This window comes from Phaethon aethereus (genome assembly GCF_964289735.1).
Source record: "Phaethon aethereus genome assembly, chromosome: 3".
Lineage (NCBI taxonomy): Eukaryota > Metazoa > Chordata > Aves > Phaethontiformes > Phaethontidae > Phaethon > Phaethon aethereus.
In genome coordinates, this window is record NC_138576.1 from 105,656,215 (window position 1) to 105,676,140 (window position 19,926).

Sequence of the window (19,926 nt, forward strand, 5' to 3'; positions counted from 1 at the left end):
TATTCGAAGGGTTTTTCTTGTTGGGGTTTTTTGTTTGCGTGGTTTTCTGTTTTTTGTTTCTTGTTTGAGCTGGGATTTTTAGCTTATTGCTTCTTTACTCTTTTGGTCTGTAATTGAATTTGATGTATTGCCACTGTAATACAGATATCTGGGTCTGTATGTATTGCTTGGCCTGAGACCCAGTTTGTAGAGTATTGAGATATTTCAGTCTCATTTAATGTCACTGAACTGGAACGCTTCACCTGGTGGTCATAGCAGTCAGCCGATCTCTCGCTATGTGATATTACTCGCCCGGCAGAAAGACCTCTAAAGAAAGAAATTGCCGTCAAGCCGAGCAAGAGGCGCGTGTCGAGCGTCCCGTAAGAGAGCTGTGTGCTCTCCTGCAGGCTTTGTGGCTTTTTTTTTGGTATTTGGAAGTGCTTTTTGCCACCTCAGGTCTTCACATCCATAACAGGGGCTGTCGGGTGTGAAGCTTAAATCAGCGTGCCGTGTCTCGCTCGGTTGTTGTATAGCACGGCGTGTAAGGAGTGTTTTATAGCTGCGCTTTGTATTCTGAAGTAGCTCTCCACTTTCCACCAAGTGGCATCAAGTAACTTGTGTGTCTACGTGTATTCTCCCTTGCAATGTTATCTTGTCCCAAGCGTGCCGCTTTTCCACGTCTCCGCACAAGCTAGCCTTGCTCCGTCCCTTTTCGCAGTCCCCGGAGGTAATTCCTGTCAAGCTGCAGGGCTGAACCTCCATATTTCTTTGGAGTGGGGTAAATGACACTTCTGGGTTAAGCCTGTTGGCAAGTTTGTGACAACAGGGATGATGGACAGCTACTTGTTATTCTGCGGTTAAAACTGTTTGGGTATAGAAATGTGATTAAATCCAGGACAATTTGTACTGCTGATAAATAATGACGCTTCCTGGCTTGAAGGGCCAACTTTTGAATAACCTCGAGGTTTGTGCTGGTATAGAATTAAGATACTCACACCAATAGCATTTTCTATTCTCTACTACTTTTGAAGCAAAAATGCAAACATAACAAGACAACTTTACAGAAATGTTTCTATTTTGAGTCAGCTGTAGAAAGAATTGGGAAAAGAGCGGCAACAATAAACAAAATTATCTACTTAAAAAGTAATTGACTTATATATATTTAATTTGTTTATTTACATATTTTTAAAGCCTGATCCCTTACTTGGTAAATAGAATGTTTTAATGCACTCCTGAAATCTTCTCTAATGTCATCCTTCACTAAAACAGAGATTTTCATCTTGGTAAGGAATATGTGTTTGGGCCATAAAACAACGTATGCATTCCAAAGTGTTGAAAATCCCAAACAATTTAAAAGTTGTTTGGCAGATGTATGAGTGGTGGCAGCAGCAACACAGTAGCCTGTGATGAAGACAGATGGAAAAACTTTGATTTCTCATAGACTTCAAGGGACTTTGTATCAAACCTTTACTACAAAACGTCTCTGCAATAAACTCTGGCTCCTCTTGGTAAAAGATTATGGCAGTGAGACTTCTAGTTAGAGTAAGCACACTTCGGCTGGGAGTTATATTTCTTCTTCATTGTGATTGTAACCTATTTCAGGTAGAGGTCAAACAAAGTTGGAAAAAGTTTTGTCCTTTGGCCCACAAAATTGGTTTTGCCAAACAACAAAATTCAGCTTTTGCTTCTTAGCTTTTTTGCTTCAGCTTTATAGGCCCTTTAGGGGCTATAAAATAATCTTCTTTTACAAAGAAAGATGATAGCATTATTAAGTAAAAATTATGCTATGAAGAATCCATGAAAATGCATCATGTTGATACGTTTTTTACAATGTTACCAGTAAAATCATTAGATGAATTATCTCATATACTTCAGTACAAATACATTTACCCATACATACTCATACCCAAATACATTCATACCCATTTCAGTGAATTTTAAATCAGTAGTTAATGAATTCAGTACAGTTGACTTTAATCCTATTTTTCTACCAGTGGAATCCTATTTCATGACATTCCCACGTAACTGCATTATAGCACTCTGTGATGTTTAAGCATCACGGAAGACAGTAGTTATCTCGGGACAAAGATGCTTAGGCACGTGTCTCTCTCCCTGGAATTCCGTTACATCGAGATCTCACCCAAGGAGTCCCTGAAATTCAGAAACTCAACAGCTAATCAAGACTTCAGCTGTTAAGCCTTTCCCCGGAGGCTTGCCGACTGCCCCCTTCCAACTTTAGGAAAGCTGAACTCCTTTGGGCATGGCTAGATGGAGCCATCTCCTGGCCAGACAGTAAAGAAAACTCTTCATTGAGTGGGAACGTGTCCTAACTCCTGCCCAAGTAACCTACCGATCTTCTTTACAGCAAGGTTTAAACCGTGAAAGAAATGCTCCCTGCCGGCTGGCAGAGTTAGGTTCCAGTTTCAGTACGTAAACTTTACGCACAAAAATCTAGAAAGCAGCCGAGTGGACACTTTATATCATACTTTCTTGTGGATTGTATGAACAGCTGGAGAAGAAAGCGGACCATCATTATTAGCTCCTGAGAGAGCTAAGGTATGATGGTAACTGACCACTTTTTGACTGATGACAAATTTGGGGCAAATCATCCCTAAAATCTTGTTGTACTGGATTGACACGAGCTGGATGATGTTAACAAATTGCTTAATTTCTGATGCTTTGTCTTGGGTTATGACACACTCGTCCCTTTGGTGGTTGGCCGTCTTCTGCTCCAGGCAGGGCCCTGTCTTCTACCTTACTTGTGACTCTGCAGGTGTTGAAGCGTATCCGTTTTTCTAATGCGGATTCATTTCTTGAATAGTTGAGCAAACCACTACCGCTCAATGCTTTTTATTGGTGACAAGGCTTATTGGCACGACAATAACAAAATTTCTGTCTGAGGGCTTCCACACAAAGATAATTGTCAGTAAAACTCTTAGTTATTTGCATGTAAGCTGTGTGATGATTAGATAATAGCAGCTAGGGGAAAACAGTAGTCTTCATCAGAGTTAATTTGTTGCTGTAACAAGGCACTTTATATTTTGTGGCCAATTTTCCTTCGGCTGTTTCAGTACAGGATTCAGATCCATAAAGCGACATATTAGGTCCCTGTACAGACTACTTGAGTGTTCCCCAAAAGGTTTTACTGCAGTCTTTTCAACTGTAAGAGCACATCAAACGTCCACGTGCAGCAACCCAAGCTAGGAGCCTGGTTTTACTTGTTGTAACACAGCCGAACTGCACGCTTAAGGCTTCCGTTTTATTGTACCACAGGATGTGAATTAGGAGTTACCTTGCGGTGTTGAGAGCTCTGGATGAACATTACTTTTTTTCTGTGTGGAAATAAGGCATCAGTTCTCTATAGCTGTATTGCACCTGGAAGCTCCGTTACAGACACGTCTGAAATGGAGCCTTTTTTACTTTAACACTGGAAGGAAGGAAGGGACCGATGCTTATGGCAGTGGGATTCAAAAAACCTTCCTTTTGCTGCCGGCTATTTTATCCACGTCCTGCGAGTACGCCCGCTTCAGCTCCAGCCCCTACACCCTGCTTCCTTCCTCTGCAAAATGGAGCTGCTGAGGTTTGCCTACCCAACGGGGACATTTGCTAACGCGGGTGCTCTTCTTCTTTACTAGGGCTAAAGGATCACGTAAGTATTGAGATGTGTTTCCAGGTCCTTGCAAAATCGGATTTCTCGGGATGTGGATACATTGCGCCTTCCAGAGCAATACTTAAAATTTGGTACCGCATAGCTTCTTGGAGCTGGTGGGAAGTCCCTTCGTTCAAGCTGTCCTCGATGACATCTAGCCGAAATAATGATATAGCAGAAGTTGAATCAGCTTGTGTTGATTTTTTTTTTACATTATTTTGAATGATTAGCAATCATTTTCTAAAATTTACATATTCCAGACTGTGTTTTCAAGAGTGGATGAATTTAGATCATCGTTTATTCAAATTCAGCAAAATGGTTTACTATGAATTTTTGCATAGGTAAGAAAATAGAAGTTGTAAGAAATATAACTGGGTTTTGGCTTATTGGTTTGGGTTTTTTTGTTTTGTGGTTTTGTGTTTTTTGGGTTTTTTTTAGGAAAAGAACTAATTTTACAAAGTTTTGCACCTGCAACTATTACATCTGCTTTATTTTTAACTTCATTGTTTTTCAGGGGGATCAGATATTGAGTACCTAGATTTTTATAAGCCAGTGGTGTGGTTCTGGATCCTTGTTGGGCTAGCTTACTTTGCAGCTGTACTCAGCATGATTGGAGACTGGCTAAGAGTCATATCTAAAAAGACAAAGGAAGAGGTAAGAACATTTTAAAGGGGGAAGAAATATTGCTTTTTAAAAACTTTGATTAGAAGTCAGGTGAACTTATAGCTGCTTTTGCTCTTAGGGCATGGGTCAAAGTTGTTTATGTATGAAGTATACGCTGCAGCTCAAACTGCAGCAAACTTTGCAGTAGTCTTGTCAAACAGCGAGTTTCGCATGGCTGCATATGAATTTAGGTGAAATGTATTGTTAAATTGTGTACTCACAATTGCACTTTACTTATAGGAAAAAATTCTCTAAAAGAGAGATTCTAGACAGTACAATGAAGTCCTTAATTTTTGAGGAAAAATTAATTCCGCTTTGATTTTTTTCTATATGGAATGAGTATATAAAGAAAAATACTAAATCACTAAATAGTTATATTCAAGATACCTCTGATCATTTTATAGTGGTAAGAGAATAAATGTTTCATATCATGCACGGTATTGGTATGTATTATTTAAATATGCCTGGGTATATTTTACCATAGCATCTTCAGTGGCCTGCATAATTGTTTACAGTCGGGTGCATTGCTTTCAGTTAAAAAATATTTCTACTTATAAATGGATATTTATCATTCCAATGATGATACAATATTTTATTTTAAATGTTGTCATTTAGGAAAATGTCCTGGTTTTGAAAATGCTAGACGATAAATAAAATTTCCTTTGATTACAGCTAGCAGGGTTCAGGTTTCACGAGAAGTTTGAGAAATGAATTAATTTTGTTTGAAGCATCATATTATTTCCCTCTAATTTAACTTCGGTTCCTCTGCACGCCTCAGTTCATTTGTGTCACTCAAATATAAAGAGCCTAATTTTTTTTTAAAATGGAATGACGGTGTCGGTTACTGTGCGGTGGGGTGGCCGACAACTTGTATGGTTTTAAATTGCCTTCCTAGCTGCGGGGCGCGGCTGCGGTGCCTCGGCGCAACCCGCGCGTTCCCAGAGACCTGGCGATGGAGGGTAGCTCGCCGCTACAGGCTTCCCTCGTCGCGGACCCGCGGGGTCCCGGCCTCCCCCCGGGCGGGGGGCAGCAGCGATGGTGGCGGCAGGCAGGAGGGTCTGCGCCGGGCACCTGGGCAGGACGGAGCCCGCTTTGTGAAGCGCGTGGGGCGGGCAGCCCCTTTCCCTTGCCCTTGCTGGGCTCGTAGCTCTTCGTGGTGGGAGACGGTATTGCGGCGGGTCTGCTCTAAGCACGCTTCTACCGGGCACTTCACACACGCTTAGCTCTGAAGCAGAGGGCAATGTTTGACCCGTTTCGTTGAAGGAGTATCACGTTCTGCCCCTGCGCCGCAAATTTGAAAGGATATGTATAACTTTCTTTACACAACGAGCTTTACTAGCGTCCCTCACAGGTACGGCGCAGCAGGTATCACACAAGTGTTCCCACTTGCAAGTTCAACAGTTTGTGGAATCACCTTTTTTTTTTTCCTGGAAAAGCACCGAGAACATCTTTAACACCCAACCTGCATGGTTCATGCTGGCTGCAGGAAATCTAACAGATCACTTCAAAAGCCATTAACCTGCATTGTTTTTCTTTATTGCTTTGAACTTCAGAATCGGGTCTGTCTGTAGCCCGTTGTTCCCTCTGCACTAGGGAAAAATTGAGACCTGGGCAAGCACATGCGGTGTTTGCCCTGTACACCCTCCTTGGGTCTAACCGTTCCCAACTTCGGGCCCTTCCTGAACTGCATTCGGTTTCCCTGCTTTACTTGTTTCTGGATTCTTGAAGACATGTGGTATTATGCTTCGGAATTGTGCAAAAATACCTTGTTCAGGCTTGGTTTTGCTGCATTTCTTCAGACACTGGTGACACAGTTTAGTTTTCACACTACTTTATAGAGGTAATCCGGTCCTCAGTCTCACTTTTCTCATGCTCTTCTCACTTACCCAGACAGAAATATCTTGGGGTAAAATGCTGTCTTGACTATATAATTGTACATAGCACATCGAGGGTTTAATCTTGTGTAGTGTCTCATTACCCATATTATTAAGAATTATTAGTAAGAATGTTTGAATTTTATAATGTCTTGCTTTTATTTTATACTGAAACTATCTCAATATAGACTAACTGTGGAAAAGATTTAAAGGAACGTGAATCTAACAAACTCATGTATTCCTTGAATGCATTAAATAAATTCCTATTTTTATCGAGTAAAACTCCATTTGCCAGGTTATGCAGCACAGTACTATGCCAAACTTTTTCTCAGGCAGCAGGAATCTATGCCCTATTTCATCTTTCCATTTTTTTCTCACCTTTGTAGCCTAAACAAGCGTATTCATTTTGTCTACAGAAAGGAAAACCTCATTCTTCAGATATATCCAAATTCTCTTGGCTGATGCAGGTATTTGGGATTCTTCTGTACACAAGTGTCTCATGTGGGTTAGGTTAGATTAAAGACAGACATAACATAATTGGTACCATTTGTTCAATTAATCATATCCCTGATGTTCAGAAATCTTCCCCCACTTTTTAACCCATTGCTTAGGCATGTCTGAGAAAATTCATAACAGAAAGAAAATGTTTTAGCATTTTAAAAATGCTGCAGTTTTAAAAATGCTGGAGACGAGTTTGAGAACTGAATTATGGCGTAGCACAAGTGGTGTGTTAGAAAATAATAAAAATTATTTCTGTGTTCTATCCTAGTGATACTTTGTAGGAAGAAAGATGTATATAGATATATTTCATTTTGCTACAAGATTGGCTGTGTTTGAACAGAAGGGTTGTACAAATACTCACTTCACAGGTAGCATTATATTATAAAAACTCTTGCTCTTAGCTCATCCTTACTATCTGCCTAGGAAAATTTGAGTGAAGAAGCTGAGGGAGGTCGGTGGAAATGTAGTCATCCAGTCTCCTCTATGCCAGCAGAAGCTAGAAGAGACTGAATTTCTTGTATTGTCTGTTTTTTCAGTTAAACCTAAATTTATGATGATCTGTTCCAGCTTCTGTGGATGCAGATTTATAGCGGAGGAATCTGTCTGGAGTTCAAACAGTAAAAATGAGTGCAATGGAAAATCCTACTTCTAAGCATGTCTTTTAAGGAAACGTTCTGTCAGTCCTTGGGGAAATAGCTCATTATACCTAAAGGTAGCCTTTGAAATCAGAAACAAGGTTATAGACTGAAATTTACTGAGAGATAGAGGCTATGATAAAGTCTAGAGGACCATGATTAATGCACCCTGAAAACTGAAACAGTTTAATATATTTCCTAGGAAATAGAAGACACTGAAAATCTTCCTTCACGAAACTTAGTCACAATGGGTATCAACTCCTACAAGTGAAAAAGCCTTTGTGTAGGGTTTCTAGCATACCTTTCACGAAAATAAATAGTAGCAGCCTACCATGTTTTTAGATACAGGTGGGAGCAGATCGTTCAATAGTGACTGGTTGCACTGGTTTCAGTGGTCTGAGACCGAGGGCTGACAGCAGCCAAGTCTAGTGAATTGTATCAGAGTCCAGGATGAAGACAGAGGGGTTGCAAGTGTTGGAAAAAACCCTCTCTTTACAGTTTTGGTTGTTGAGGGGAAACGTATCAGCGGCAGTATTTGATATCTCTTTTGATAGGCAGCCATCATAATCTCCTTTTTGCCTTTTCATGTAGGCTAAAGTAAAAAAAAAAAATTTATCATAGCACATTTAGGGTGCATATTGTGAAAGGAAACCTCCACGTTCAGGAAGTGGGCATGCTGACAACGTATATCACCTGATATCTATAGTCCTGTTCACATTTTTCTTAACGCAGGTGCATTGTTCTTAAAAGCAGTTTACATAAGACTTTGTGGCAATAATGCATTTCACTGTTTCAACAAAATAAAACATTTATTTTTTTTTTTCAGGATACTACCAGGGAAGTTTGCCATATGCAAGTGGAACTGAGACAAAAAAACCCCTGATCAGATATGCACTGATCCACAATAATGCTGTATTTTGATATTAAAATCCAGATAACCAGAATGTCTGTCAGTTGCTCAGGTGGCTTTTGTCTCCTGAAATACTCTTGGAAGTTTTGAATGCATCAAACGAGGAGGGAAGTGAAAGACAAGTTGAGACAGAAGTGGGAGTTTTAGAAGGATAGATCTGCTGCTCGAAGCAGTTCATACAGTAAGATAGATGAAGTGTCAGAAAGTCACTGGAACATGCTGTGTGCTGTAATCTTAAGTAGGCGATCTGTCTCTGAAGTTCAGCTTCAGCTGTACTAGCTTGCCTTAAACTCCCTCCTCTTCATTATTCTCCATGCTCTGATTACTCAGAGCTCTTTTAAACTCTCCTGATTTTTAGTCTTTGAAAGGTAAAATTTCAGCAGGATTTTTTTCCTTGTCATATTTTTCTTTTACCTCCGTATGCAATAGCTTCTGAACTTCAGTCTTTCCAGCAAAAATGCCTGCCCAACCAAGAATCTTAATTTGGGCTATAAGTTTCGAATTCCTGTTTTTAAAATTAAGTGCTTATGTCTCTTGGCCTCACAATATTCTTTGTTAAGCTCTTGTCCAGACTCCATTCAAGTCAATGAAGATGAGATTCATCTCCAGCGTAAATATCAACATCTGACCTAGTCATCTATATTCCCTTTGTAGTCAGTGGAAGGAAATGAGTGTTTCTAGCATGATCCATTTGAATTTTTTTAAGGCACCTACCATATGAGATGACTTACATCCTGGAAGAGCCTGTTCTCTTCACAAGAGTCCAGGTGGCTGACTCATGCTAGACATTGGCTCATTTTGGACAAGTGATTTTCATGCTGTGGATGATATGGATCCAGCTTTAAAGACCAAGCCTAAAATTTCATGAGAAATAGCACATTCACTTCTTGTGGAAATTCAAGAGACGATAGTTATCTTTGATATTTATAAACAAATTAAACAAATTTGACTAATCTGAATCATCACTCAGTTTAATTTTTTTGGCACCAGTGGCAGAACTGTCACACATGTCTGTCAAAACAGAATTAGGCTTGTCATGATGTCATGGAGATTATTGCCCTCCCTATAATTATTGTCTTTTCATTTTACCAGCTTCAGGCTAAAGGTGCTCACCCATGGGTCCCAGCCTTAACAGAACTTGAACGCATCTCACGTATCCCCCAAGAAAGGACCCTAAACGTAGGCTGTATGCATGAAAAGATGAAAAAATGAGTGGACTCAAGTGAGGCAGTTTTGCAAGGCTTTAGTGAGTTGAATTGGCATACCAGGCAAACGGTTGGGTCTCAGAGGCTGTTCAGGGAGGGTGTGTGACCAAGGAGGAGGACTTCTCTGAGTCTGAGATGTATAAAGAGTGTAAGGAGAAGGTAGAAATGGCTGACCTAGTTTTGAATGCAATTTGATCTCCTCCCTTCTCAAGAGATTGAGTGTAAGTCATCCTGGTTATGTTCTCAGTCCTGCCCTAGCGACAGTCCGTAATACTGAGTTTCTGCATCGATCACTCTTTTATGAGTACGCTGTAGCACTATGCGCAACAGTGAATATGAAAGAACACGTTGTTCTGAGAGTCCCAGGAAAAATCACCTGCTGATGGCTTTTGACACTTTGAGATGTCTTTCCTCGTAGCTTTGTGTACTTCGGACGTGAGATGCCTGCTTCACTCCAGATTCAACACCCACACACAAAGGTGACATCTACACTGTTATCATTTTGGTGTGGTTTATATTTATGCCTCTCGGCTGGGCATACAAAAGCCCGTTAGAGACTGCTGGTTCGTTATTGTGTATGACGTACCAGGTCCCGCAGCGATGCTGGTGCGGTGCCGGTGGCGAGGGGCGTGCTGCCTAAAAACACCTCCAGGAGCAGCACGGCACAGCTCCCGCGCCTGGCCCCGCTCTCCCACGGTGCTCCCCCGGCCTCGCCGTGCCGACCGGACGGTTTTGGGGGAACCAAAATGCCTCCAGCGCCGGCTGCACGCAACCAGGTAGTGGTGGCGAGAGCTCCTGAATTTGCAAAGCTAAAACTGGAGCGAGCAACTTCTATAAGAGGAATTGATTAAAGAGAGCTCAGAGCAGTGGCATTTCTTGAGGTTAATTACCCATGAAGATTCCCTGAATGTACATTACCACAGTTTATATTAGGAAACCTCGATTTCTGGAGACAAGATGTAATCAATTCTTTAGGCTACTGTGACAAATATATCTGATTTAACTCTATTGACAGAGTGATATTTAATCTGGAATCTGTTCAGCCCACATCTTCATGATTAACGTTCCTGAAAACTTTACTTTTTTTAAGCTAATCTCAGTGCTTGGATAGTGTTAGGAAAAGATGCCAAAACATGTTAGTAATAGTGATTTGACAGCATTTGATAGCTGTCTTATGGACAAGCTGCCAGACAAAGCCCGTTCAGCAGAATACCCTTACATCTTCAAGCAGTTGCATTGACAGCGAGGAAACCGCTTTGCGGTCATGGATAAAAAGGACTGAAGAAACCATGGAACGCTGTCCTTCACAAGGGCTGAGTGCAGTTGTAAAACTAGTCTTGAACAACCAAAGTGGAGCTTTAATATTTCACAGAAATATCACTTCAGGTATTGACATTAGAAAGTTAAGAAATAAACGGTTTTTACTGGGACTTGACCATGCAGCTACAATAGCTATTACTTAGTACCAAGTGAAAATTAAAAATCCCTTTTTAATGTTTTCTTTAGCATACCTTTATAAGCTAAAAAAGTCCGATGAGTTTGAAACAGTCATTGTCTCTTTCCTATGGGAGATAGTTGAGACAGTCTTTCAACTGCCCGTGGCTTGGGTTTCATCGTGCTTCTGTATAATTCTTAAAACGTTTGCTATTTCTGGCTGCAGCAAAGTCATTGGCTGCATAGTGCAGGCAGAATACATGCCGTTCTCCTGAATCACCTTAGGCTCAGCTGGTAGAGCTTTATGTGAACCTAAATAGTTTCTTGTGGCTAATACAGGTGGATGTCATTCGCTCTCATCAGGTTGAAAGAGGGGTTGGATGGCTCTCTGAGGTAGATGAAACAACTAAATAGAACGGCTGATTTTGATAGGAAAATGTTAGCATCTTTTTTTATCTTTGGAAGTTTATTAATAAGCAGAACACTAGGGAGTGAGATAATCAGGCCAATAACACGGGCAGTATCGAGACACACACATGCAGCTCTATGCAAAGAGGTTTCTAATGGGCAATATTCAATAATAGTTCTGAGGAGGTACCCAATATAGGAGTGTTCATATTTCTGGGAAAAAAGAGGTAAAACAAAATAAATGTGACTACTGTTAGTGTACCTGGTTCTGTTTTTGTAGACATGATTTTTAAAAATGTTGTAGGCTACCTGTTTTTATTTTATTGAATCAGACGATGATGGAGCAAAAGGGCCATTTCTGCACCTGCCATCTGTCACATCTCCACAAAACATATTCCCACAGCTGCCACCATAGACGCTCCTCCACAAAAAAATAATCCAAATTCATGGGCTCTCTGCATTGCCATTGGAGAATGTGGTTTATTTCATCCAAGGCATCAGATGTGCTCATGTAAATGATGTGGGTGAAACCAAACAATCATTGCTCACCAGCATGAACTCACAAGCATTACTTATTACAGGACTGAATAATCCAATTTCCAGTGGGAGATCATCGTTCCCAAAACATTTCTGACCACCATGGCTACAAAAATATAACTGTCTATGTAATTTAAATGTTACTCCAGAAGATGGCAATTTCACAAAATAGAATCTTTTCCCCTCTAGTATTTGCCTGAAAAACAAAGGAACGTGCATACCAGTCCGGGGAAGCAAACAAGAGATCACCTACTGCTTCGTTTGTGCCACTCACTTTGAAATTAAAGTCTGGTAGCTTACATACCTGGTGTAGAGGAGTTCTCTGCTACAGAGCTGAGGTCCTGACAGAATGAAGGAATAGAAGATAGTGGTTAAACATCTGGAGGAGCTCAGCAGAGGTATCTCATTAGTGCCTGTGGTGTTCCTATGTTGCATTTTGTTACTGTTTTCCTTTACCTTTAAAGACAGGTAGAGCACAGTCTTCTCTCAGTAGCTCTCCACAGATTACAGCACAATGGTGTTTGGATACTCACTAATAATGCTATAATTACAGAAATACTAAAAGCCAGGTAATTGGGATGGGAGTTTTAGTGGGACTGTGAATTAGATTCCCTTAATGTACAGGAAATGCACAGGCTTCAATAGAAATATCTCTGACACTTGTCTTTCTCTCTTCTGCACTCCCGTCTTCTCTAGTCTATAGACAACTGACGTAGTGAACATAAATTTGTGGCCCGCGGTAGCTCAGGTGGGAAGAGGTGGCATATGTTCACCCCAAACTGCAGGAAGGTGACATGGCAGATAGACAAACCTTCCTACCCGTGCAGGGAATCGACCCACCCAGCAGCTGCATTGTTCAACCCATCCACCCTCTCCATACCTACTTTTTTTTTTTTTAATTTTGATTTTTAAGTGGAATTTTGAGAACAATTTCAGCGAACACTGGATGAGTTTCTTGAAAGCTAAGACAAAATGTTATGTACTCTACTCTCCTGCCGGGATAACGTGACATGTACGTGCTCTTTCTAGTTTTGTCTCTGAGCAGCATATCATGGAGAGGTTAATTGGAGGTGTTATTTTTAAGTAACAGAAGTTCAGCAGAGAGGAAAACTGAAGCTGCAAAACTTTGGAGAATGCATTAGAGGTAAATGTTAGAAATTATATACCGAGGAACATCTAGAGTGTTAAGAGTATCTGTGAGGAAGGCCACTTTTTTTTCCCCCTAAAATGCAGTCGGATGGCTATCTCCAGCTCATCTACTTGCTCTTTAATTAATTTTTTGACTTGTACTAACAAGGCCATTGTAAAATGCATGAGACCTGTATGCCAAAGGAAACAACATAAAGTGCAGCTAAGAAAGAAAATGCTACACACATTATTTAGAAATATATATTTTCATTTTCTTGCATAGCATATATAATGTTAATTTTTTTCTTATTTGGTACTTAGTGGTTTAGCTCCTCCCAGGCATATAAAAAATTTCATTTCATATATCTGAGTTCCATCCAAGCAGGATATCTTTCTTCCCGCTCTGTAAGAAGTTGTTGATTAACTAGTTATAATGTCATGTTGGCAAAGTTGACTTAGATAAGTGTGCATTCATTTTGGTCTATTTAAGGACATCCTTAATTAGGCTTGTGTTTTTTTCTGTTAGACCATCGATGTGGCTTAATTCGAAGATTACTCATGTAAAGGTTATGGCTACATGGCTTGTGCTGTCCAGACCCTGCTTAAAAGGATGAGTGGTCTTCCTGCATGGTGGGCAGCAGAGTGTCCAGAAAAATCCCCAAGCTCCTGACAAGTATAGAGAATTAGAGCAGATGTACTGAAGAATGAAGCAGGTGCTTCAGTATCTTCAAACGTTTTGTTGTTTTTTTTTTTTTTTTTCTCCTTTTAACAGTAGCATCCTGGACATACTTACATTCTGGGTTATGCTGTTGGTCTCTATTCAAGAGTGGAGCTCAGGTAGACAGTGAGAAAAATAAAACATGGTGGCTATGAAAATGAATAGAGTGTTCTGGTCTCACCAGTGATATTGGCCGAGAGCCCGTTTTAGGTCATTATTAATTTAGATGGTCTTTGTCAGGAATAGGTGAAGGAATGGTTGCTTAATGTCCATGTTTTTTCATAGTTCTGTTAAAATTCAGTACGTCTGTCTTTAAATGATGTTGGTGGTAATGTATGTACACAGCTTGGGAACTGTTTGGTCATTCAGGAAGTTCATGCACTACTTTTTGATGTATAATTAAAAACAAACAGACAAAACCCCCAAAATCAAAAGTGACTTTAACAGGAATGAGTAGATACACTTCAAAATTGTTCAGAGGCTCTTCCTTATTATATCCCAATAGAGTAAATGTGACATTTCCACCACAGGTAGACAGAGACACCTTAACATAGACATTTAGGGATGCTACTAGAGATGATCTGTGGTATTTTAGACATCCCCATGGGGCTGTCAGATATGATGCAGAATGTATGGGATACCCAGGCCCCTCTGCAGTGGTAGATGGAGGCCAGGCAGCCTGTGCTGGTCAAGGAGTTGGCTGTTTATTCGATATAAAAGTATCTAGTTTTTCGTGGTGAAATGTGCTGTGTGGAATATTTAGTTGTGTTACCGTTGCCGTATTTCTTGAGAATTTGTCATAGAGACCCATCTTCCCTGGACTCATAAGGCAGTAGGGTATTGCTTCATAAATACCTAATAATGTTTCTAGCTGTTGATGTTCAAAGTACAGTGTTAATAGGTTAGAGTTGATACTCCTTGCGAAATACGTCTAACACTTTGCAGTCTAATTTGGATTTTGATGTAGAGGAAGTCAATCCTGGAGCTGGGCTACGGACTGTGTCCCCATTACCGGTGGCATCTCTATTCCCTGGAGGTTAGGAGTGAGCAGCATCACTAGATAAGCGCTGCTTATTGTATGGCTGCGTCAGGTGCCATCACTGTGACATGTTTTTCCTATTACTTTTCAAATATTTTGTGTCATTCTGCTTTATGTAAATGGTTTCTGTGACTAAGAAGCTTTGTCCTCGTGTCACATTGCCCCCAACTATGGCAGCTGCAGAGTCTACAGAGCAGTGCACTGTGACGAGACAAGAGAATTGGAGAAAAGTAAACAGTTGTTACAGCAGACAGGTATGTGAAGATCGGGGCGGGAGGGGTTTTGGAGCAGCATGGGCAACTGGCATTTCAATCACTTTTGCATAAGACGTTTTGTGGCGTCAGCCCCCAGATGAAGAGGAGCTGTAATGCAGTATGATAAAATGTCATACCCTAAGGAGAGAAAGATCCTGAACATATACAGAAATGTCCCTATGGATGAAGGAGCGATCAAATTATAAGAGCAAGTTGCTTATGTACACTGACAGTTAAAAACTGCACATTTCTTTTCCTATAACCTTTTGTTCTTGAGTCCATAAGTGCTATGGAATTAGGAGTTTTTTATTCTGAAGTGATAACATTTTTGAGTGCATTTCAGTTCACACAAAAGCTAGGGGCTGAACGCAGTGATTTGGGGCACGCATAGTTCACGCAGCACTGAACTTCTAGTTTCTCATGCTGTGCCAATTACCTCTGTTTTACTACTAATGCATTTCAATTCTGCTTAGCGATAGCACTGCATTTTTTCATTTTTTTTCCTATGATTTTAATATAAAGCTGAAATAGTGCCAAGCAGCATCATAGCGCTGGTCCATGGGAAGATAGGATTGAGTCCACCATGTTCATGTTCCACATCACCTTAATTGGAACATGAGCCCATCTCCAAAGGCATATTTAATGATGCTCTTCAGCTGGCTGCATTAACTCGCTTCCCAAAAGAAATCTAATTAGAATTTAGTAATCAGATATCCTAACAACTATAATTTACAAATTCTCCTGAATAACTCACATGCACCAGAGTTAAAATATGGCAGCTTGCTCTGTGCAAGACAGGTCCATCACCAGCAGGCGGTGAGGTGGGCTGGCGAGGGAATTCTGAGCCTGTCCTGGGGGTTACCTAGACGTGCTTTGGTCAGAAGCATGGCCAGCTGTTTTTTCTTTGCTGGGAAAACACGAGAGAAGTAGGAACTGAAACTACTAGTAAAAGGAAGGTTAAAAAACACATGGGGAGATGGTTCAGGATGCTTGTAGCTTCCAGTAGGTCGCCAAGACGCAATTTTAAAGCTACCAGTCTGAGAACGTCCCTTGAATGTGACCGTATGGAATGCCAGAGGTGCGTGCCTGAGCAAAATAACCGCTCGGGCAAATGCTCACGCAGCTAGCGAGGGGCTGCGAATGCACCGGGTAAAATAGGAACCCAGCTACCGGCTCTGCTCCCCCGGAGAGAAGCATGCTCCAGGATCTGAGCAGCCTGCCTTTAGTAAAGCTTTGGAGAAGGGCAAAGCTGCCCCAGGGTGTGCCCTGATACTGCTTATCATGTTTTTATTACTTGTTTACTACAAATAAAAATACTGTAGCAGCTGAAATTTTTCAGCATTGCAGATTTCGTTATTTTCAGATCTGAAGCGCAGTGTGTCTGATCCTAATTGCACAATTTAAATACTAATAATCATTCGGCTGGGTGAGTCCTCTGTGTATTACAGATAATAATCCTTGTTTTAGAAAATATACATAATGGGTCCACATTAGTCATCTGTGTAATTCACTGAAGAGGAGACAAATATAATAAAATGACCCCTGGGTAAAGAGGTCTTTTTGTTTTTTTTCTGGAAGGGGAAAAGTTTTCCTGAAACCCTGTCACTCCTGGGTGAGCTGATTATTTTTTTTACCTTCATTATATTCCTGTTTTCCACTGCGCTGCAAAGCATGAATAAGCCTGTGGCCACTTTTAGCTGATGGCTTACCCCCCATATTTCTCTGCGTCGATTTTTTTTAAAATTTATTTCTACACTCACCAGGTCTGAGCTTGCTTGCCAACGACTGAAATTCTGGACTGAGCAGTACCAATTAAACTAATTTATGTATGTGGGTTAATTCTTCTGAAATGCACTGCTTTGGAGTTATATTTATCAGCAGTCTATCTTCCCTGTCCTATACCTTCCAACTACTAAACTGCCTACAAAGCAGAGATTTAAAGAGAAACAATCTATTTCCTTTGCAGTTATAATGAGATAATCTTCTCAAAAGGTCCCTTCTTTAATTACCTATATAACCTGTTTAATATTGTAACGGTGGTTTGGTTGAGATACAAGAGCAAAAATATAAACAACATATAAATTGCAAGGCCACAGTTCACCTCAGACTATCATCGAGGTGAGCTGCTCAGTCCACCCCCATGCCATATCTGAGGAAAAATAGGGGTAATTTGGGATTCTGTGCTAGCAGCTGCCTTCCTCCCGCTCCTCAGCCCTCCCCTCAGAGCCTGGGCTCATGGGATGCTCCAGCTTTCCTCGTACGGAAGCACTGAAAAGGTGGGAAGAAATCTTAAGGGGTAAAAATTAGGGTAGTTCTCGGTGAAAGTGGATCAGCCTTTACCATGGCTGTCAGTGCCAGGACGTATGGAGTTAGAGCGGCGGAGCTGAGCAGGCAGCGGGGATACGCGCACGTTCGTGACACAGTGGCGATGGCGCAAACCTGCACCTTGCGGCCCACCGGAGCGGAGGTCTGGGCTCAGCAGGGGAAGTGCCCGGCTCCAGCCGTACGGCGACCGTGCGGCGACCGTACGGCGACCATGCGGCGACTGGCAGGGTGGTGGCCAGCGGACGTGCTGCTGATGTGACCGAAACCGCTGCTGTACCGGTGCTGCCTTTGAGCAAGCGCGAAAAAGAGAGAACACAAGCAGCTGGCGTTTTCCTTCAAAAAAGCTTTTCTGCCTAAATTTAGAAAATTCTTTGCCAAGTCTCCCAGGGATCTTTCCAGAGGCAGTAGAAGTGCCCATAAATAACCCTGCACCCTAGTAACAATACACAATGCAGCCTGGATTGCTGGGATTTCGGCATCCCCTGACCAGCCGGGTGCTGTGCAGCTGTCAGGGCTCTGCGGCTTCCCCATGTTGTTGACTGCCTACCATTAAAGAAAATTTGGCAGAAAGTATTTTTATTGTGTTTTCAGAATCATTGTTAACTCTTACCCAGGGCAACATTTCTTCTTGTTTAGTCACTATCAATAAAAGAGTGAGCCTGCAGCGTGAGAAACTTGTGCCAGCAGCTGCTCTTTGCCAGCCCCAAACCGCGCTGCTCTCTCGCTGGGCTCTTGCGCCTAGAGAGTGTCTAAAGCCCTTGGCCCCGTAATGCTTCCTTTTTTTTTTTTCCTCATTTTTGCCACAGGTAGGAGAATTCAGAGCCCATGCTGCGGAGTGGACAGCCAACGTCACCGCAGAGTTCAAAGAAACTCGAAGGCGCCTGAGCGTGGAGATCTACGACAAGTTCCAGCGGGCTACCTCCATCAAAAGGAAGCTCTCCGCAGAACTCGCCGTCAACCACAGTCAAGACCTGACTCCCTGCAAGAGAACCCTGTCAGTCAACCACCTCACCAGTGAGAAGGACCTCTTGCCAGCCCTAACAAAGGCGGACAGCATTTACATGAACGGTTTGACGCCGCACTGTGCAGCAGAAGAGATAGCTGTTATTGAAAACATTAAGTAGCCGTGGCTTTGGATCCGAGTCCTTGAGAAGCTCTTGGCTTAGACTAGCCATACACCTTTTTTTGTTTGTTTTTTTTCTCCGCCCCGTCAATGATCAATGCTAATAGCATTTTATATGTGTGCATGAGTTCCACAGAAACTACAGCCCAGCGTTACCATCACATCTCTTCAAAGACACAAAGACGAATGGCACTTCTGTTGTCGAAAGATGCTGGAACAAGCAACGTCTTCTGCCTTTATCTGCCCAGACTGTTTTTCACTCCTCCCAACGTGCCATACGGCCTCAAGAATGAATCACACTTCTTTACGGTAACAATGTAGCTTTGAGGGATCAGTCCTTAAAATTTCAGGGTCTACCTTACTGAGCCTAGGAATGGACTATTTCAGGACTACAACACATTTGTAAATGGCGAGAAATTCTTATGCAGCCTTTTACCTAAGAAATTTTTGTCAGTGCCTTATCTTTTGAAGAACCAGAACCTCTACAGTTCCTGTATGGTTTTTTATTTGTTTGGGGTTCTTTTTTTTTTTTTTTTTTTTTGCATGAGAAGTGTATTTCATTTGAGCTTTCATTCTTCTTGAAATGATGGTGTTTTAAAGGTGTCTGTCGTGAAGATACCAACCAGCATGAATGAATGCCAAAACTCAACAATCACCAAACGATGTTCTTAGCTCTAAATTTAAAGGCACTGCAGTTTCAAAAGTTGCAAACATGTCCCCCAGAAGCATTTTGTTTTACTCAGGACCAGCTGATACTTGTTCACACTGACTTGTAGAAGTTGCAGACCCTCTTTGGGTCTTATTTTTTCAAGCAGTGTTCCGCAGTTTGTTTTTTTTTCTCTGCATCAGATGTACCAAAAAAAAAAAAAAATCCGCAGCTTACCTGTAACTAAATTATTTGGTAGATGACAGGAGCAAATACAAATTACTATTTTGAGGAGAGGCTTTTAATTGCTGTATTCTAATAACCACATCCGGAAAACAATGCAGAAAAATACAGCCATTTTTAATAAGCATAAACCTTCTGCCAGATATTTGCTCTATGAAAAGGATTCTTAACTTCCTCTTTAAGTCGAGTCACAGCAGGCGCCATACGATGTTTTACCCGGGAATCCTGCTGGCGTGCTCTCCTGAGAGTCACACTGCGCAGGGGCTGCCCGTGCCGGGGCTGTGACTGACGTGGGAACGCGACTGAAACTGGTACCACTGTGACTTTCTACGTCTCAAATGGAGATGGCTCCGAATAGAAGCGCAGGCATGAAGAAGAGCTGTGATAAATAGCACAATCTGAATACCGATGATTGTTCAGACAGGATAGGCTGACGAGAAGCAGATCTAAACCGGACTATGGGTTTTCTTTATTGGTTTTAAGAAAACGCATTAACTTTAATTTTGTATCTTCTGTTTTGCTTATAGGTGTACATGAGATTCAGAAGAAATGCAGGATGGAATGGATAATTTTGCATTTTTTTCTTATGTTAGTCTATTGTAACCTGGCTGTACATAAAATTAATAGAACAGGCCTTAAAGAATAATTTAGGCTC

General features: G+C 41.4%; 1 protein-coding gene across 1 annotated transcript in view; it reads left to right on the plus strand.

Annotated features, from left to right (window-relative positions):
* KCNK2 (potassium two pore domain channel subfamily K member 2) overlaps positions 1 to 19,574 on the plus strand; it is a gene marked incomplete at its 5' end in the record, with an annotated part of 99,937 nt that extends 80,363 nt beyond the window's left edge. Inside the window, 2 exons of the mRNA XM_081998060.1 lie at positions 4,143 to 4,282; positions 18,066 to 19,574. Of these exons, the coding sequence (XP_081854186.1) occupies positions 4,143 to 4,282; positions 18,066 to 18,383 (458 nt within the window). The 3' untranslated portion in view covers positions 18,384 to 19,574. The remainder of the gene's footprint in view (positions 1 to 4,142; positions 4,283 to 18,065) is intronic.
* Between the last annotated feature and the right edge of the window lie 352 nt (positions 19,575 to 19,926).